The sequence below is a fragment of the Pezoporus flaviventris genome, unplaced genomic scaffold, assembly GCF_033815535.1.
Source record: "Pezoporus flaviventris isolate CSIRO_AGI_PZ_B2104156 unplaced genomic scaffold, CSIRO_AGI_Pfla_v1 ptg000015l, whole genome shotgun sequence".
Taxonomy (NCBI): domain Eukaryota; kingdom Metazoa; phylum Chordata; class Aves; order Psittaciformes; family Psittacidae; genus Pezoporus; species Pezoporus flaviventris.
This window is the reverse complement of record NW_026892563.1, coordinates 15,101,622-15,122,143: the sequence shown is the minus strand read 5'-3', so window position 1 is coordinate 15,122,143 and position 20,522 is coordinate 15,101,622. Positions and strand designations below refer to the sequence as shown.

At 40.0% G+C, this 20,522-nt stretch overlaps 2 protein-coding genes across 2 annotated transcripts in view; both read right to left on the bottom strand.

Annotated features, from left to right (window-relative positions):
* Positions 1-7,300: 7,300 nt before the first annotated feature.
* PSMG1 (proteasome assembly chaperone 1) lies at positions 7,301-15,296 on the bottom strand. Its single transcript, XM_061453542.1, has 7 exons — positions 15,110-15,296; positions 14,834-14,943; positions 13,131-13,282; positions 12,675-12,737; positions 10,122-10,320; positions 8,706-8,842; positions 7,301-7,691 (listed from the first exon to the last, which is right to left on the bottom strand). The coding sequence occupies exons 1-7, from the start codon at positions 15,238-15,240 to the stop codon at positions 7,617-7,619; spliced, it is 867 nt and encodes a 288-aa protein (XP_061309526.1). The 5' UTR covers positions 15,241-15,296; the 3' UTR covers positions 7,301-7,616.
* Positions 15,297-17,562: 2,266 nt separating this feature from the next.
* Positions 17,563-20,522, bottom strand: part of BRWD1 (bromodomain and WD repeat domain containing 1) — a 55,989-nt gene continuing 53,029 nt past the window's right edge. Inside the window, exon 41 of the mRNA XM_061453543.1 lies at positions 17,563-19,528. Within this exon, the coding sequence (XP_061309527.1) occupies positions 18,393-19,528 (1,136 nt within the window). The 3' untranslated portion in view covers positions 17,563-18,392. The remainder of the gene's footprint in view (positions 19,529-20,522) is intronic.

Sequence of the window (20,522 nt, the reverse complement as noted above, 5' to 3'; positions counted from 1 at the left end):
TTACAATCTGGTAGCCACATGTCAACACTGGAAAACACGAGGCTGACTTGCTGGAAGTTCAGACATTAAAAGCCACTTCCAAGCATTAGACTTGCTATGCAGCATCACAGCTGGGGCAGCAGACTGCTCTGCAGAAACACTTAGCAGCAGCCCCTGCTGCTACAGAGGTACTGTAAAAAGGCAAGCTCCTTTCCTTTCAGACAAGTGACAGTTCCTACGAGCATTACAGCACTACTTTCTCTACCCCATACTGATCAACCAATCTCAATTTTAGCATCTAACTTGAAGTGCGTTCTGCAAGTGTTAACAGAGTGAAAACTGAGGTATACAAAGTCATGCAACTGCTTTTAATCCTGTTTCTTTGTTCACAAAGTACCATGGAAGCTAAATGAGGGAGAGCTAAATAAAATTGGTAGTAGAGACCCTACTTACTCTGAGTAAGACTCAGTAGTTATTTGTATTTTGAGAGAGTTGCTTTGTAATGAATAAACACAGACCTCTTGCCTGATGTGCTGATGCTGTGCAGATCTCTGGGGAAATGGCTCAGGAGTCTGGGTCCTGGCTGGAAGAAGCACATGATTCACACCAGCATGTGCAATGTGAAAACTCACTTCTGCAGCCTGTGGTTTTACTGGGCTGCCTGAAGACCACAGAAAGTGGTTTTTAGTGTAAGAACTTGTGCACCTTCTTTGGGGGAAGCACGAGCTAAACTGCTGTGAAGGAGAAGAGATGCCATACTTGATTCCCTTAGTCCCATGGTGTACAAGTGGATGTCATTATCTCAAGAAGCAGACTACAGCACTATCTGAGCTCCTTGGGTCTGAGCTCTCAGCTGTTGTACATCCTAATAGTCAGCGTGCGTCTTTGTGCTTCTGGACGATCCACAACTGGGAAAGGGAATAGCACATGTACGATGGGGAGCTGGGGTGATACTCGGTGAAGGGGCTGTTGTAGGCCCACCTGCTGTAAGCCATCCTGTTCACATTTTATCTTCCAACACACATAGTTTTGAACACACTCAGAGTAATCACATCAAGTACAGGACTCTTACTGCTTTATGTAGAATAACATCAGCTACAGCTGAGCCTGAATGAGAGCAGAGTCAAAAAACATTTCTGAACTGAGCTGATGAGAAATTCAATCTCCAGCATTGAGTTTGGGAAATATTTCCATCCAGATTTATTTTTTAAGGACAATTACAATTTCCCTTAAAAATTAAATGAAAAATTAAATGAATTAAATGAAAAACTAGAAGAGATGAAAGCTAAAAATATTATGAGCTTAGAAAGCAGCATCTCCATGAATGAGCCCCACAGAACTGTCTGGTCAGACACAAACCAAACCATTTGCAGTTAGAGCCAAGAAAAGTTTCACTGAAAATTATGCTAGGCAAACCTGCACCACATAAAACTTCTTTATGTGCCAGGTGGGAGCTCTGGGGATTCATACTTGGGTTTTACTTGTAAGATCCCTGGAACAAGCCTTGTATAAGATGACATTTGCATTCATAAAGATAGAAAATGTGCTTACCACAGCATCTGGGTATAAGTCTGTTTATTAACCATGACATCTCCCCCTGTGCCTCACCACCCCCACCCCCTCCTTGCAGATTGGAATTTTAAAAAATAATGCTATTTTTTAATAGTTGTTAAGAATAAATATTCCCCACATACACTCTCATACAGCTCCTAGAGAAGTGGAAGAACATAAAGTAAAAACTATAAGAGCAGGTGCTGAATCATCTTTTCTGTTGAATCCACTACTGCAGAGCATCTCTTCGCACATGGTGGCACTGCAGGGTGATCTCAGATGTGCTTGCGTCCTGACACTTGGAAGAAAACCCCAACAACAACAACCCAACAACCTGATGGAGCTACGCTGGGGATTGTTAATTCTGGCTGAAGACATTCGCACCAGCACTTTCTAAGTAACAAACAAAAGAATTGCTTGTTTCTGACAGCATCTGCAGTGTTTCTTGCAAGTGTCCTCCAGGGCTTAAGGGTGGAAATAGCCAGGCACAGTATCTGTGCTTGCTCACTGTGCTTATTCTGCACAAAAAAAATTACCCTTTTCAATCCAATTTGGAAGTGAATTAAGCGAAGCAGCACAAAGGCATTCTTTGGGACCTGTGAGGGTGTTACTCAGGCCAGCAGAGAACAGCTAACCCACCTTACAACCTACTTTTATTTCACAGCACTCACAAACATTAATTTTATAGGACAGTCAGTGCTAAGGTTTTCTTGACTGTGCTCCCACCTTTCCATACTGGCTGCCTCTGTTCTCACACAACCTTCCAGCTACAACCTTCCTACCCACAGGGTTTTGATTTCTTTCTTTTTTTAAGTGAGGCTGTTCATTCACCATTCATCTGTTCAGTAATCGAATTGCTGCCTTCAGTGATAGTGACTCTATTATGTTCATTCCCCTTTTTGTTAATTCCCTGTGAAACAGCAGATTGGATTTTAAAGTCTATAGAGATAATGGGAAAAAAGATAGCTTTCATTTCAGTAGACCATGAAAAGGGTTCTGAGTCCAAATCAGACCTAAGAGAAGAATTCAAGAATCAGTTCTGAACAGAAGAAACATAATGAGTTTAGCGCATTAAAGCACACTGTAATCTTTTGATTAAAACACAGGGGAAGAGCCCATGATCTTTTCAGGAAAGCTTATGTTAAGAAACTGCCCTTTGAAGGTACATCACTATTCTTACAAAACATTTTCTACTTTAAAGCAATTACCAGGATAAGGGCATAACATCCCCAGAAAGAACAGTAAAACATTTGATTATACAATTATTTGAAAGCAAAAACTTCGAGACTGTGGCCAGCCAATTTACCTTTAGTTTTCTTCCACATACGTACTATTTGGTGTCTTTGGTGTTCTTCTCTCACTGAAGACATCTCAGGATATGTTGCTGTTTAAGCAAAGCAAGTGCTTTCATTTTTACTCCTGAGAGTTAATGGCTTTCTACAATATTTATTGTATGGAATTCTCAAGCACTTTTTCTCATCAACTATTCTATGACATGTCAACAGCATCTCAGTGTTATACTGTAAGTATAACAGTAAGAAAGTCTTACCTCACAGCTCTGATCTCACTTGGCTAGACAAAATGCCCATTAATGCTGGTTGCTGTTATGTGCAGCAGTGTTTTTAGTTTAAAACTTTTAAAGGGGAAAAGAATGCAGACCTGACTGCACTGAAAAAAAAAAAAAAAAATCATTTCTCTCTCCTACTTTCATTTCATTCTTGGCTCATTTGGATTTTTCAATGCCTTAGACACAAAACAAGGACATATAAAAAGTCAGAAAGGACACCTGGGGTTGAAGAAAACACTTGCCTGTTTAAAGATTCTTTTTCATTACCTGCAACATTTCAAACATTTCAAATTTTCACATAATAATTCTATCCCCTACTTTCAGCATCTGCATCCAGCTTTGTTTTTACAATTCATCTTGTGAGTGCTCAGCACATCAGCAAGCCAGCTTCCAGATACTTCACCTTGCTCACCCACAAAATACATGGATACCAACTGTGCATCAAATTGTCATTTACAGGGCTTGCATAGCATTACTGAAGTAACTTTTGCCTGAAGTTGAGGCAGAAACAAATTCCTCCTTTATGAGCCTTAGTGGCACTCACTTGGCTTAGTCATCACACCCTCCAACACGGAGCACAAATGAAAACGGCAATCTTACCCTAAGATTCCTTCCTTCCATATAGCCATAGTCAAGCGATGCCCTTCAGGAGGGTTGCTTTGTCTGGGAAGAACTGCCTAACATTGTGAAGATGCAAACATCTTCAGGCATGGGGTTGGTGACCAAATCAAAATTTGCAAGGCAAACTCCCAGGATTTCCCTGAATTTTGCCCGCTTGACTTCCCAAATGTTTTAATAGTTTTTGGCATAGAAGTTGTAAAATCATGTATCAGAAGTGAAGTTCTTCCTCTGAGGCTTTGGCAACAAAGCACTTTGCAGGATGAGGCCCAAGATATTTGCTTCCGGTATGGGAAGGCTGGAGACAAGGAAGACTTAAATTGTTTGCTAGAGCCATGCAATGAGCTAAGGAGACCTTCACATAGGAACAAGGAAAAGACGTGCAACATGCACTGGCATCAAGGATAGACTGACAAAAGAATAAAGTGCTTTTCTGTCTCATCTCCTTAGTGCAATGGGCATGCATGAATAAGGTTCAGGGAGCACATCGCTCGCTAGAAGGCAGGCAGCAGCTGAAAGCGACCTTCAGGACAAAAGCTCCAAGATCCCCTGCTTCAGTGCCACAGGCAGCTTGGGATCCAACAGGAATATTTGGGCTCATGCTTTTATGCATGGTACCAGTGCTCCTGCTGATAGCACACAGGAAGGAGAAACTGTACAGGGAGGAGAACTGGCACATGTACAATCCAGAAGGAACATAATGGGATACTAAGTGCCCAGGAAGCAGAGCAGGGCATAATGTTTTCATGCTGCATTTTCAACAGGCTGCAAGAATTTCATTACTGGAGAGTAATTGCACTGTATGTGACCACAAAAACCATAGGGAAAATAAAAGCAGAACAGCATCATTGCTGTTTTGGGCATTCAAATGTATAGGGTTTGTAACACATTCAAATAAACCACAGATTCGGACATTACCTTCTAACTATGTCTGTTCAGTCCTGTACTTAGAAACCTATGACCTGCACTGCACAGACACCAAAATGTTGCAAGCCAAAAGCCTCACCAAGGAGCAGAAGACAGTGTGGTGTTAATCCAGAAACAAAAAACCCACAAAGGGCCAGAGGGTTATCATAGCAAGTGGCTTAGATGGAAAACTGGAAAAAGAAAGCTCTTCCAATTTAATACTGTGTCTGGTTTCAGTATTTGCAATTAGCCCAATACTTTAAGAGACAAAATTGTGTACAATCACATTTCAGACACGCAGGCAAGAATGTACTTCTTTCCCCAAAGCTTTTGAAACCATCTGCCACATCTGATGAAAGAGCTTATATACTCGAAGTATAAAAGTATAACAAAATCCAGCAGCTGTTAGAAACAAAGAAAACCTTATTGCAGGCTCCTGCTAGAGACTGGAGAGCATAGAAGAATTAGAAAAAACAAAACTACAAACAAAACCCCACTTCGCAATGTTGATGCATGAAAAAATCTTCAGCCAGTGCTCATATCTTTGGAGATACTTAGGCCTCATTATTTCTGATGCTTTCAGAACTACCTAAGAAAGAAATATGAGCCACTTCATACATCAAATTATGGAGACAGAAAGGAACTGTAAATTAAAGTATCTTCTTTCATTGTCCTATGACGCTTACCATGTACTGGAAAAGGTTGGCATTTCAAACTTACACAGCACAACGCAGTTGACACTGATGAGTCTTACTGACTATACAGTGTGTACACGACTTCCCTGGCATAGTTTCACAGCAGAGAACTACTACTGTGCAAAACTTGATCTCATCTGTGATGTGGACCACAGAAATATACCTGGATATGCAGGGTGAAACCCCTAGCTCAATAGTATTCAACAGAGAAAGCACCACATCCTGCATAAACATTTCCTGAACACTGGAGAGACACCACACCCTTTGAAGTAATAATCACGCTTCAGAGCATACTGCCAATACACCAGCTTTCAGTCTTTCAAATTTTATCATTCAAGTTGCCAGTGTTTTGTCTGCCACTTCTATTCAAGGTGTTTAAGAGCATTCTCACACCTCAGCATAAACCCAGTCAGTGAAAACTAAGTCATACTTCAGTGAAGAACTGGTCTGAAATGTTGCAAACTGCATGGGTGATAAAAACAATACTAGTTTTACAGTTCCTGTAAGAGCCTGCATATTTATTATTAAAGATATTTCTTGTTATGTACTTTATTTATTCTGAATCAAACATTCAGTTTGCAAATAAGAAAATGGTGCAGGAAACATACAACTCTTTCAAAGCAACAGAATTCTCAGCTCCGATCACAAATACAAACAGGTTTTAATTCAAATCCTCCACAGAAATGGGAAAAAACACAAGATAACCAAACAAAAAAAACATGTCCTGCACATCATGCTTCAGTTTGTTCCAAATACAGTACCGCTTAAAGCAACAGTTGCTTATCTGTAATTATATTAACAGAATTTTAAATCAGTGTCTTAACTGATATGCAATTTGATCTCTTCATCAAGAACATTCTAGGCCACTGAACCTGTGATACAGTGTACAGTGGGGTTACTGAGGCTTGGGGTTACTTGCTTCTGTGGATGTTGACTAAGCTGACCACTTTCAAATCTGAAGGGATGGCAACTTCTGTTGCAGGAATACACTGTTCAAAAACGTCCACTGGACACCTAATATAAGCCCAAGTTAAATTAGTAGAGAACTTTGTTATCCTTCTGCTCCAAAAGGGTAAGTGGCATTCAGTTTAAAGATCTCTGCAGTGACACCAACAGCAAATTACCTGGTAGCAACAGAAATACTCTTAACACCATTTCCTTAAGCAAAATGTTAAACAGAGGGTATAAAGTCAGAACTGCATGCCAATCCTAATACTTTAAATACACTGCTTAAATTGCTACCAACTTTCAGAGCATTTTTTGAGACACCTCAAAACTTGAGTTTTTGCTTTCCTACTACATACTCGGCATAAGAGATCTTGTACTGTTCCTACTGTTGCCAGAAATATGGACTTTTAAAGTGGAGAGATTAAATCAGTTTGCCCTGGCAAGTCCGGCTGAAGCAGCTTCCAAGCCTACCAGCCTGTTTTCACCACGAGATTCCCAGCACTGAGAGAGATCCAACAGCAGGGAATGCTCCTGTGCCTCTACAGCTCCTGTTCAAGGTCTGAGGCTGAAGCTGCCAGCAAGGCTTTCAGCAAGGATCTGCAGATGGGAGCTACAGCATCTGAATGTGGGCACATCTCTCTGCCTGCCAGAGCTGCAGGAAGCAGAGGCATTCACAACATCAGTGATGATCTACTCAGTGAATCCAAGTCCCATGAAGTTCAAAACAGCTCCACATTCCTGCCTCCTAACTTGTGAAGCAAGCTTATTTTCCATGAGTAAGTTTTTTAAAGGCATTTACCCTACTTAATTTTGTATCAACACATGTATTAAAAAAAAAGTATGTGCACACACGTATGTGTCATTCATACATACAAACAAAATCACATACATAGATGTATGTAAAAAGATGCAGCGTGTTTTCTTCATCACAGACAAGTCTCTAAAGAGAACTAAATATTAGTAAAATTTTTGCTTCTCAAAGTAAAAAAACTAATAAAATAGGTGTTCTCATTAGAGCTGGACAGAATTCCTTAACTGCATTTCCTCTTTTATATTTAAAAGGTATACATTTGGACAAGACAACTCCTTCAGGAGGAGAAAAAGAAGCTGTTTTCATATTCAAGGTATCTTTCCTAAGATTGCTCCAGAAGAAAGTCTTCCAAGCATGCAGAAGAAATGTGTGTGTTCGTAGTTATGAATTTGGAAGTAACAAAAATGAGTGCAGAAGTAAAAAAAAAATCTACTGGAATTTATTCCACTTTTAAGGAAACAACTACAATTCCAAAATGTTCTTCGGTAGACAGAAGAAACTGGAGTTTATGAAAGTGCAGTCTGCATCATAAATATCCTCTTCAGATATAGATATTATTGTGACTTTCACTGGTTATCAGTAACTTCTTCAAGATCTTCGTGCTTTCAGATACATCCTAGGAAAAGGAAGAGATGATCAGCATTAGCTACACTGCTGGTAACAAAACAAAACAGCCTCACTGTCCTCCATTTCATTTTTTATTACCTTTAACATCAGTTTTATTAAAATGCTAACTCTGAGCAAAATTCAGGTCTTCTGAATGAAGGTTTTCAGAGATCTGCTAAAGGCTTCAAAGGAATTTGCAGTTCAACCACAGAAAGGGATTGATTTGTTGTTTTGCATTCCTCTTTGCTTGTGTATGAGAGGAAGAGCCAGCAGATTTGCTGTTTTCCATCAGAGTTTAAAAATTTACATACTGCTCTATCAGTCTGTGTAGCAGACCAGTAAAAGCTATAATGAAAAGCATGCAGGAACTGAGAGTTAAAATAATTACTTTGGTACTCATATATCTCTTCTGGCGTTTAGATGCAAGTTCAACTGGCAAAACTGAGAAGTGTTTTGAACCAACTACAATTAAAAACATTTCAGGAAGAAGCAAAACGTTCAGTTTAGTAGCTATAATGCCATGATTTCACAGCTGCTTGATTAGTGCAAAATTCGTAAGAGTCATCTTTAGAAATTCAGTCTTTTAAGAAGTTACAGGCCAAAATAAATTTCTTCAGAAGCTGGCATGTGTGGTTAAGACAGGAGATACAGAGCTAGGAAAGAGACATTGTGCATATGAATGTGAATATAAAAAACATAATATGCTTTAAACATTTTAACATGACACACCTCCAAAGGAAACTACAGCTTAAATGATCACAAGAAATCACTCCCTGATATATAAGAGCCTGAAAAGTCAAAATGAAGTTCTGACAGAAGCTGCAGATGCATTACTTCTAAGCAACTTCCAAACAGATGTCAGAGCAGGGACTGTAGCAGAAATCACTGTCCTCTGTAATTAAAATCTGTATTTTACTGCCTTTTTAGGTGGAATCCTCACAGGAGTACATTAACAGCAGAACACAAGAGATGACAGACAAAAACAGACAAAACCTCCCATTAATTTTTAAACATGAAATTTTACCTTGACTAAACTCCTCAGGACTTTAGAAGAAAGCAGAGGCTTGAACGCTTCAATTGTAACAGTGTCCAGTTTGATGATATCAGTGTAACACTGATACAACACTGCAGGAATCTGCCACACTTGACAGTAACTCAAAACTAAATACAAGTCAAAAGAAAATGCGTATTACATTCAGCAGAGAAGGAATCTAAATTCTGTGTTACAGTATCACATTTGTTCTGGCCAGAACTTCAAAAGCATAAAAGCATAGAATCACAGAATGGTTTGGATTAGAAGGGACCTTAAAGATTATCTAGTTCAAACCCCCCTGCCATGGTCAGGGACACCTTCCACTAGACCAGGTTACTCAAAGCCCCATCCAATCTGGCCTTGAACGTTGCCAGGAGATGGGGCAGGCACAGCTTCTCTGGGCAACCTGCTCCTGTGTCTCATCACCCTCACAGTGAAGAATTTATTTCTAACATCTAATCTGAATCCACCTTCTTCTAGTTTAAAGCCATTGCCCCTTGTCCTGTTACTACATGCCCTTGCAAAAAGTCCCTCTCCAGCTTTCTTGTAGGCCCCCTTTAGGTACTGGAAGGTTGCTATCTATATATTCCATAAATTTCCACTGGAAGCAATGCCTGAAAGTTTATAAACTAACTACTCAGGATCTTAACCGCTGGACCATTCTTCATTCCCCAGGTACATGAGAAAATAAACCACCAAAATTTAGTCAAACATTGCTGGTACTTCTGGCAAATACTGTAGCTGGAAACTGTATTACTGGTAAACAAAAATGAGATTCTGTAAAACAAACAAACCAACAAACAAAACCCAACCCCCCGTAGAACTCAAAGTGTGAACAAGATAAACATCTTCTGGACAAATTATGCACTTTGAGCTCTTGCCAGAAACCTTTTCATCATGATGCTGCCACTAATTTGGTCCCCTATAATGAAAAGCCTGGCCCGGTTTATGACATTACATAATAAAAGTGAATCTAACTTTCACATGAGGTCGAGCAGTAGCACTTTGAAATCTGTTACCTGTAATATGCAGAAAGAACCTTATGAACCTCAATTTGGGTGTTCAGATGAAACCAACTCTTACTAAAATATACTTAGTTCATGAGCAAAATGCTCCCCAAAGCCCTACAAAGCATGCAATACGCTTTGTGAGGCTATGCAGAAGCATTTGCTAGTACTTACACCCCACACATAAAGGGTAAAAGGATTTGAGGGTGGTTTTGAAATTTGTCCTTATTTCACAAAGCAATATGCAAGATGTGAAACTGTTAGGAATTATTTTTCAAAAAGCTAACTTGTCAGCCAGTTTACACAATTAAGCATAAATTCTGATCATACTGGGATGCTCTTCAAAATTTATTTTGTGTCACCACCAGCAGCAATTGTTATTATTGGAACTGCAAAATACCAGCAGCAGGAAGATCTCGCACAATGTTGGGTTGTTCCAGCAGTGGGCAGCAGACCTGCTCTTTGAATTCTTTTGTCTTTAAGGCTTTCAGAAAGGGAGATGGGAGTGTTAAAGTGGATTCTTGAGTTTTGTAATCAGCTACAGGACACGTTGAAAGAATGGTTACTTGCAAGCCCTCCTTTCTCATACAACCAAAAACCTGAAATAAAAATGTTAATAGGTAAGCAACATTTATCTCCTCACTAACAGAATAAACCCAGAAAGATTTATTTCAATTTCAATGGAGATGGCAAAAGGCAGCTTAATTCAGGTTCCCTGGACTAAAATTCGAATTGCAGCCTTCAGGTAGAAATTTCACATGCACTGATCTTGGGATGGAGACAAAAAACCCCAAAAGGACAGCTAATGTATTTACCAAGCCTAGTGATTTTCTTGAGAGGCTTTAGGTTTTCAGCATTTCTGTTCACCTGCAAATATATTAAGCATTACTATTTTTACTAATGGTGATTGTAGAAAGCAAAAGGACTCTGTATAAAACCAGGCTGCTTATGACAGGAGAGCAGCCTGCTATGCTGCAAGACATCTGAAATTGAAATTGTGCTCCCCAGATGTTCCACAGTACTTAAGAAGAGTCTTCATTTTAAATACTCAGATTTTATTTAATTATATCGAAGAACCTTCATGTTTTTCACAGTCCTCCCTAAACTCAAAGCAAACAGTTTCAAAAACATTGTACAAAGCACACTTTTGGATCCATTGCATGCCACCACAAAACACCAACACACTACACAGTCTCCTACTGTTTTCAAAGAACAATGTCAAATATGACAGAATGTCATATGTCAGAATGAGCAGAAGCATGATAAACCTGCACCTTCCCTTCAAACTATCCTCTTCAGATTTATGACCAGTAAGGAAATAGGGAATTTGGTAAACATTACAGAAACTCCCCTGTTGCTGTATATGATACCAATCATGGATAGAAGGGAAGCTGACTGCTCCCTCAGATCAGTGCGTTACCACTGTAATATAAAACTGAACTAACTTTTCAGAAGCACATATATTTTCAATTTACCTTGCTGGAAATGCTATCTGGTATGCATTACTGCAAAACTTCAGCCTCTGAGTGCTCATTTTATGCTGAGAAAACACATACAAAAGTAAAAATCTGACTCAATAAGATAAAGTAAATGTATAATGTAAAGATGCTCAGCACATCAGGATTTATGAAGCATACAGGTCAGGTCTGTAACACAAACTAAAAGCAAAAGATTACCAGCACAGTGCTTCTGCTGATTTAAAAATACCAGTAACTATGAAGTCTAAAAATACTCAAGAACACTAACTTGGTAAAACTGCACACGCCTACTACTCATGAACACCCACATCTGAAGTAACACATTTGAGCAAACAGCTGGAAAAACACAAATGGGAGGACAGCAAACCGACCATCATCTTTCTTTTGTAATCCCAGTTTAAATGACATGCAAGAATGTGTGGAATACAGCAAACCCAAAATGGTTTAGGTCTTCAGGCTTCTAAACTTCAAAGAGAACCATTACCCCCACCAAAGTGAATGAAGCTCTTCAACAAACAAGGAACCACAAGAGTCTAGTTTTCCAAACTTGGATGTGAAACCCCTGTATCATTCAGTGAAGTTACCCCAGTTTTCCATCCTCTTTGTGTTCCTGTAACCTCTTTGGCCACTCACACTGAGCTGCTTGTACGGCTTTCCCTTGCAACCAAGTAGTCCTTCTCACACGCTGGCTGGGCCAGCTGGCAGCTGGACTGAGCAGGTACCACTCAGCTTAGGCTGAGGACTTGCTCTCAGTGGATGCCCTGCTTTTTACCTCACTCTCTGTATCTCTACCAAAGCCCTACCCAGCTTCAGCATAATGTAACAGCTTCAGAATCTCTGCTTGAACAACGAGCAGAGATTTAAAGGAAGGTAGGTTAGCAGACAGACAGCAGACAAAATAAGCCAATACTTCCTAAAGGCTAAGCAGCGACTCAAATCCATAAAGAAAATCAACAGTCAGAACATACTCCCCTGGCTTCATCTTATTAAAATCAACAGGATGATATCTGGAGGGACCTGAATAACCCAGCAGCGTTCATGTACCGAACACATCCATTTGTCAAGGCATCATCCATCCTAAGTTTCACAACAGGTTTGTCTGGTCTTTGGCAGATGCACAAATACAGTTATGTTACTGTTTTTTAAAGAAGGATTCTCCAGAGCTGAAGTAAGCCACAGGAAATTTAATCCAAACAGGAAAAACGCTTGGAAAGTAGTTAAGGGTGACAAAACTGAAACTCTCCAAAAGAACTAACTGTACAAAGTTGGTAAATTACAATGGGCAGAATCTAAAAAGGAATTTCACAGAATCCGCCCATAGTAAATCTGTAGGATATTTAAGAGAGGCACAGGGAAAACAGTTATTTACAATGCTGTCATATTGAGAATATCAGAGAGGAAGAGGCACTTGCATCAAGCTGAAGATTCCCACCGCTAAGGTTTCATTACTCAATTTGTTGTCTTGCTTGTTTTACCTTTTCAAGCCACTGGAACTGCTGATCCTCAGCCACGTAACAACTGCACTGGCACAACCAAACCTTAAAAAAAAAAAAACAACCACCAAAGAAGTTGTGTAAGCAAGTGGTTTAAAGGGCACAAAATAGCTCATAATCACATGTAGAGATAACGTGACTGCAGCAAACAACTTGATGGCTTTCTTGGGCTTCTTCAACTCCATTTCGACAAGAGTTTTTCATTTACAACTGATGTGAAGCAACTGTGTTGTCAAATGTCTTCTTTGTACTGAACTGCACACACTAGAACTTGAAAAGTTCTAATAAGCTTAATGACCCTTCAGATTTTTTATTACATTAATCCAAAATACTGCAGTTCCAGTGGCTGCTTTGCCCTGGGCAGGGTAAGGGCTGGACAAAGTTGCTCTCTTTTACAGAAAGCTAAAATATAGAGGAATTCATGCATAAGCCACTTACTGTTGGATCAGATATTAAGCGGTAAAACAAACAGAAAGAATCTGTTGGGAGGACATTTGTTGTGCTGGATGTTCGACACCACTCATTCCACAGCTTCACAGCTCCAACTACTTCCCAACATACAGAATCCAGGATAAAAGAAGACAAGAAAGCTGCGAAGAAGAATAAATGCTGTTAATTTATCAAGAATAAAGTTTCTGTTCTACAAATAGATACCCAAACTGAGTTAGATTATTTCTTTGCAATCTCAAGTTAAAAAGAAAAATATAGTAATTAATTTTTAATAAGCATTTATTGACCAAATCCAGAAAATATCAAAAACGTGAGTAAGCTTACTGTATCAAGATTTAAAAGGTAAAGAGCAGTTCTAAATATAGAGATTCCTAACATCAAAACCATACATTCTCAGGAATTACATCACCATGGTCAACTTTGATTCCTTTAGCATTTACACTAAGAATGTAAATACTAAAATCACAGAATGCTTGGCTTGTAGGGGACCTTAAGAGATCATCTGGTTTGAACCCCCTGCAGTAGGCAAGGACACCTCCCACCAGGCCAGGTTGCTCAAAGCCCCATTCAATCTGGCCTTGAGCACTATTAAGTGTTTAATACTTCTTAAGTCTCTAATACCTATTAAGTCTCTAATACTTCTTGACATACCAGATAAAACAGATTTCTAAGAAATAAATAAATAATAAAAATGGAATCAGAAAGGCAGAACTATTACACTGGCGCTAGGAAGCAGAGACAAGAGAATGCATGACTTAGTGGCAAAAAGGGATCCTAAATCAAGTGTTCCTAAATCAAATTCCTGTCAAAAGTCACCCTTAAACAGAAGGCTGATCTAAATATCTAAAACTGGTTTTCAAGGAAAAACCTGAACAATGGGAAAACAAATGAGCAAAGCTAACTTAGATATCATTTAAGTGTCATCTAGATGTGGCCTAAATGTAAGGAAGGTTTAAAAGTTTTTTATATTCACAGCAAAACAGCTACTGATACACTCAAAACCTTGCTCAGCATGTGTGGGAAAGGGTGAAGGTGTTTCAAGACTGCAGGCCTAATGAGTAAATAGCCACCTCAAAAGAGGACATTTTGAACAAGCGAGGAATTAGAATGTGGAAAAGGGACTGACCAAGAAAAAAAGTAAAATAAAATAATTGTTGATTGGAAATAAAAGCATACTTGACGCACAATTTTACGTATTTGATGGACCCCTATTGAAAACACTAAACTGCACTGAGCAACTTGCTACTATTAGAAGACAACTTTCGCCTATTAACAAACAGTCCAGGAGAGTCTACCAGTCTCAGATGAAGGAACAGGGGGGTTGTCCCAATTAAAATCCAAACTCAAACCATACTTTGCTTCAGCCCTTCAACTAAAGATACATCATTTTACCATGATCTGATAGGAGGAATAGTAAGCTGTAACAAAAACTGCATTTTGTGTTTTACACACTAACTGGTTTCTCTGGACAGCTCAGCTGCCTCAGGGTTAAAACTCCACTCCCTAAACCAAGAGATGGACACCCTTAAGGACCATCCTCACAGCAGAGACCAACATTAAATATGTCAAAGGGAGCGTCCTGGCACACTTAAAGCTTTCTTCCAACCTCCCGCCTCCTCAAATTTAGTCATCGAAGGGCAACAGGATCTGAGAGTCTCAGGCGGTTTGCTTCTGCAGTCTGCATCACTTACCTGCAGCATTACGTCCTATTGCAAGTATAAGTTTAGAGCAGACAAACAGCTCGTCGGCAGAGCTTTCCGTAGGCACTCCCGACTTCAGTGTCCAGCGGACGTCGATCTCCCTGGCAAAAGATGTGGTGCAAGTGGCGCAGCGCTCCCCCTGCCCTGTCCCAGGCCGCCGCCCAGTCACAGCGCCAGGCCTGGACACCTCTGGAGGACCATCCCGGGGGAGGCCGCATCACCGCGGCCGCGGGGCCCCAGGGGCCACGCCCGCCCCTTGGCCGCTACCTTTTCTTCTCCAGCTCCCTGCGGATGTCCCGGTCCTCGGGCGTCTCCTCGCACCCCTCCTCCGCCGACTCCTCATCGTCCACGCCGGCGCGGGACGGCGCCACTACCACCTCCCCGAAGAAGGTCGCCATAGTTGCCTCTTGGAGGACAGCGCGCCTGCGCGGTACCGCGGAGTTCCGGCTCCGCCCGCTCTGGCCCCGCGGAACGTGGAGAAGCGGTGGGAGCCTTCCAAGGTTCTGCTGGACGCGGACGCTTCCAGCGTCGGGCCCCGGCGGAGGCTGCAGCTGCGGCACCGGAGCACGGCTCGTCCCCGTCCCTCTTGCGAAGCCGCCATGCCAATCACCGCTTTGCGGTCCGGCGGGGAAGCCCCCCTCCTTCAGCTCCCTGCCCCCAGAGGGGAGCCCCCGCCGGCCACTGGGCTGCTAACACAGGGGCAGGAACCCAACTACAGCCAGGTTAAACGTGCCAGTCGTGGGCAAATAAGAGTACAGTTGCCGGTACAATGTACAGCTTTACTTTGGTCCGCTTCTACGGGTACATCAAAGTATTTAAGGAACTCGATTCTCTGACGCTGCTGTCTGGACTTTTAAAGTTTTCCTATGCCTGTTGTCACTGCTCTAGATTCAGGTCCTGATTTAGAACAGGCAAACTCCCCCCACCCAAAAAAAACACACTAAAAATCCCCAAACAAAACAAACAAGAAAAAAACTAAAACAAACAAACAAAACAACAACAGAAAAACCACCAACATCCCCCCCCAAATCCATTGCATGAACCAGCTTTAAAGACACTACTTTGCATGACTACTCCCCGATTTTACTTCCCTGAGTGCAGCTAAAGCAAATAAAGAATGCTGTTTAAAATTACCAGGAAGATGAAAGAACAGCTTTCTCAAAGGCTTAGATTACCAGTTCTGAGGCTAAGCATGCACATTTAAATAAATGATTTAAAAAGCCCAAAATACAAAAAAAAAAAAAAAAAAACAACCACCATACATCAAACTCCCAAGAGAGCAAAACAGTAAAAGTCCTTTTCCAGTTTAACCATGCCTCCTCCTCCTGTAATTCCCTCTTGGACACAGAAATACTGAGGCTAGACCCTTCCCCTAGCCTTCAGGGTGACCATGTAACATGCAGTGCCCAAGTGTGGTGTGACGGCAAACACAGCAACTAAAATTGGTGAGAAAGGAAACCATCTGTCTAAGCCCAACCTGGAAATACAAACCTACAAGCCCAATTTTAAACTTAAGATTAATAAACACTCTGACGTTCACTTAAGAGCCAGTATTTATTCCTGCACTGGAGGTTATACTCCGAACGTAGAACATGGATCATAAACAGCTGCTGAACAATGCATTTGGTTCATGGAGAATATAAAAATACCAGTTGACCTACTCTCTTTTAACAAAGCTGCCCCTAAAAGGTCAGATACACAAAACCACCTTCAAGTTTCATCACTTCGTTGGTTTAGAAAACAACTTAATGAATTCAGATAAGCATCCATCTTGAATTTACAAAACTCTGCTGTATCACAGTAAGGACTATGCTCTGAATAAAATTCCTAGGGTGAGAATGATAAAAAAATAGGTTGGTTTTGGAGTTCACATAGAAGCTTTAAGGGGGAAAAAAATTCTCTCTATACTTAAATAACATTTTAGATAGCAATAAATAACCTTTTGGCACATAACACCAGCAATGTTGTTGGAGAGAAGTGGTTCTCACAAAGTGCTGGTAAGTTGTGGGTGGGCCTCCCTTTTCCATCACTCCCATTTGCAGAAGCATTAATGGCACTAATGACTGTCTGTGCAGCTGCATTAGCTCCCCCCCCCCCCCCCCCCCCCTTCCAGAAGTTACTTCAGTCCAATCCACTGGAAAACCAGTTCACAAACTTGCTATTTCAGTTAAAATGAACTGGGTGAGGATAAATCTAATACTCTTTAACACATCTCCTGCTGAGCAATGACCTCAGAAATGACTAGATGTTGCTGAGCGTGAGCAAGGGAGCCACTGGAGCCGAGGGAGGAAACCCACAGTGGGGAATGGGAAAGGAGTGGTATCACTACGCGCCTGGTGCTGAGCAGCAGACTGGGAGTTCCACCAGCACAGCTCCAAGAAAAAGCAAGGCATTCAAAAGTGCCACATGTTCTTGTAGTTGACATGTGGCCAACCAAGAACTGGCACATTTTTCCTGGAGAAATCTTCTCCTGCCCTCTACACAAGAATTATTTCCTATCAACAACAGCCACCTCAAACGTTTTAAAAAAAGGAGATGTATTATTAATTATCAATCATTATTAATAATCAGAAACTGGTAAGGTTTAATCAGTGAGAAGTCTAACATTAAAGCACCTAGAAGTTTTAATCTGGAAAAACAACAGAAATGTAGCAAAAAGGTCTGGAATGTAAGAATCCTGCACCTCCAGTTTTTCATGCATAAAGAAAACAGAACAAGTGTTTGTTTGTTTTTCTATTTTATAAAGAAAACACACAAAACCCCTTAGGCCCAAGAGTTCACCTGCATTTCATACTCTTAAGTTTACAGTATAGAAGTCACATTGATGATGATAGTACTACCTGTCAGCAGAAACCCTCTCTTCACCAGTGCCAATAATATGCCTCTGCAACCAGCAACTATGCTTTTTCACTGGTAGCTGGTTGTGGTTGCAGTTACCAATAATGCACATACAGAACATTTAACGTCTGTACTAACACAAGTTGTAAAGTTACTAGCCTAGTGACCGTTCGTTACTCTTTAGATGCAATGCCAGCATCCACTAGATTTTTATAGTGTATAGCATTATGTATAAGCCTGTTCCTATTGTATATGATTTCATACAGCATCAGAGATGTTTGAAATCTGTTCTTGAATGTTGCATGACCTAGGTAGTATTCCATTGCAGCACCCATAACAATAATACTCAACATACTGCTATTAACCTGTTGCGCAGTGTTTTAACTTTTTTCCTTTTTTTTTTAAACTCTTGTTATATGTAATAAAATACCAGTAAAGACAAAAAAATTGCCCCTATAATGAGGCACATTTTGGCATCTGTGCTAAATGCTGCTACATGGGCAGGCAAGTGCAAGTCAAAATATGAAAAGGAGAAAGTCATCATCTAATCACATTCATAACTTTTTCATAGAAAAATATAAATATATTCCCTGAAATGTAGGACAAAGAAGAGCCAGCATCCATCATGAGTTCTAGTGCTATTACCAAAAAAAAAAAAACAACAAAAAAAAACCAAAAAAAAAAAAAGGTGGGCTGGCTTTTCCTTTTAAGGTTACGTTTCACAGTCTACATCATCTAAACCTCTGTCATCATCATCGTCATCACAATCGTTGTATCTCACAGTCCGTCTACCTCCATTCCGAGTTCTTATCTTAGAGCGCCGATTAGCTCTTCTATATTTGGTGTAATCCAGATCTTCAGAGTCATTTTCTTTGTTAGGTTTCCAACGTTTCCTTCTCTGGGGTCTTCTGGAAGGCTTCAGTGAGTTGGAACTAGTAATTTCTTTTCTAATCCCTTCCAATTTCCTTTTCCTTTTTTTTGTTTCTGTGGCATCACTGTAGACACTGTTACCAGTTCCAGAATCTGAATCAGAAGAACAACTGAAACTGGCTTTTGAAATCCCTGCGGTCCCAGGTGCTTCCACATTTTCTGATGCTAAGCTTTTTTCATCTTTCTTCCCCGTTTCAGATTCTGATGATTCTTTGAAGTCATCCAATAATTTTGATCTTTTGAAGGAAGCTCCACTTTTTTTATTTGGTACTTCGATATTTTTAGTTTCGTGTTTAGCTAAGTCAGCATCTACCTCCTCTTCAGAATTGGCTGTACAATGGTTGTGGGCTGAAGCTAACCGATTAGAACTTCTCCAGTTTCTCCCATTTTCCATCTTGTGGTTTATGGAATTGCCCTCTGAAGAGTCAAATTCAATATTTTTAAGAGCTACAGCACAGACAGTTTTGAATGCCTTCTTGCAATTATCATTCTGGTGCTGAGTTACTTTTATCTCTGCTTCAGATTCTGTTTTTTCGTTCTCAGACTCACTAATGTACTTTCTTTTAGGAGCAGATGATTCAGGGCAGGAAAGTTTTTTTCTGCCAGAAAGCTGTTCTTTTTCATTTTCAGACTTTAAGCAACCATCTACCTCTGAGCTGCTGATCACCTTCTTTCTGGATGCTGTAGACACACTGCCATGAAGCTGCATTCTGTTCTTTTTTACTGTGCAAACACTTTCTGAGCTTGATAATTCCTCCTTTGTATCACTCATTATCTTAATCTTATTAGCTGCCAAAGTGGCACATCTGCGTGGATTCTTCTTCTCATTAGACAGCTTTATGTGCTTCTTGTAGTTAATGATACATGTCCTGCTCCTGAGCACTTTCGCACTTTGTCCGGTCTCCTCAGATAGAGATTCTGCAAAATAAAGATTTAAAAGTTTAGCAATTTGCATTCCTGAAATAATTTGTTTACTAAGCACAACACTACCACCTCTTATAAAATACACAAAACCTTTTTCTTTTTTACTTCAGCTGTTACATGCAATTTGCCTTAAGCCTTTACTAAAAATACAGTCAGCTGGGCACAGGCTGACTGTATTTTTAACTTATTCTTAACTCTCAGGATTACTCTTTTAGTTTGAGTTAATGAAATGGTTTTAAAGTAACATTCTTTAGCATTCAATCTAGTAATTACCTTAGAAATTTCAAATTACCTAACTTTGCAAACAAATACTGTCATATTTCTAATACTTTTGTCATTAAAAGCGATAATTTTCTTCGTAGAATGAACTTTTAAAATTAATTATTGCATATTTTAAGCCTTCTTATTCTAAAAAAAAAGAGATTATAATATTTTATGGAGACACAAGCTCTGGATGGATTTCACAGTTGTTTCACATACACAGAGAACATTTAAACCCTTCAGTTCCTTGGTGACTTGCATTCCAGAAAGGCAATTTGCAAAGGTGGAAAAGACTCCCCAGCCTTAATACCAAGTACTAACTTAATACCCTTTGGCTATCTGAAGAAAAGAACGCTTAAAACTTAAAGACAACATCTGGAACTATTCCAAGAAAGGGAGTTAAAAAAAACCAAACCAAACCAAGGAGTAAGAATGCACACAATACTTTTAGCCAGGTTTTCACAGACAGGTGCAAAACACAGTTGTGTGTTTTGATAAAAAAAAAAAGATCCTTTATCATAATAAAGACATTATGTGTATTTTCAAAATTTCAGAACCCGTAAGATTAAATGCAGTACTACATGATAAAGGAGTCCAGCTTTCCTGCAACACACTACTAGAATATTAAATCTATACTTTGTATACAGAATCTTAAAATAGGCGCAAATTTGTGTAAAACTCATCATTTTGTTTTTAATTAAAGATTTAATTAAAATTTAATAGAACT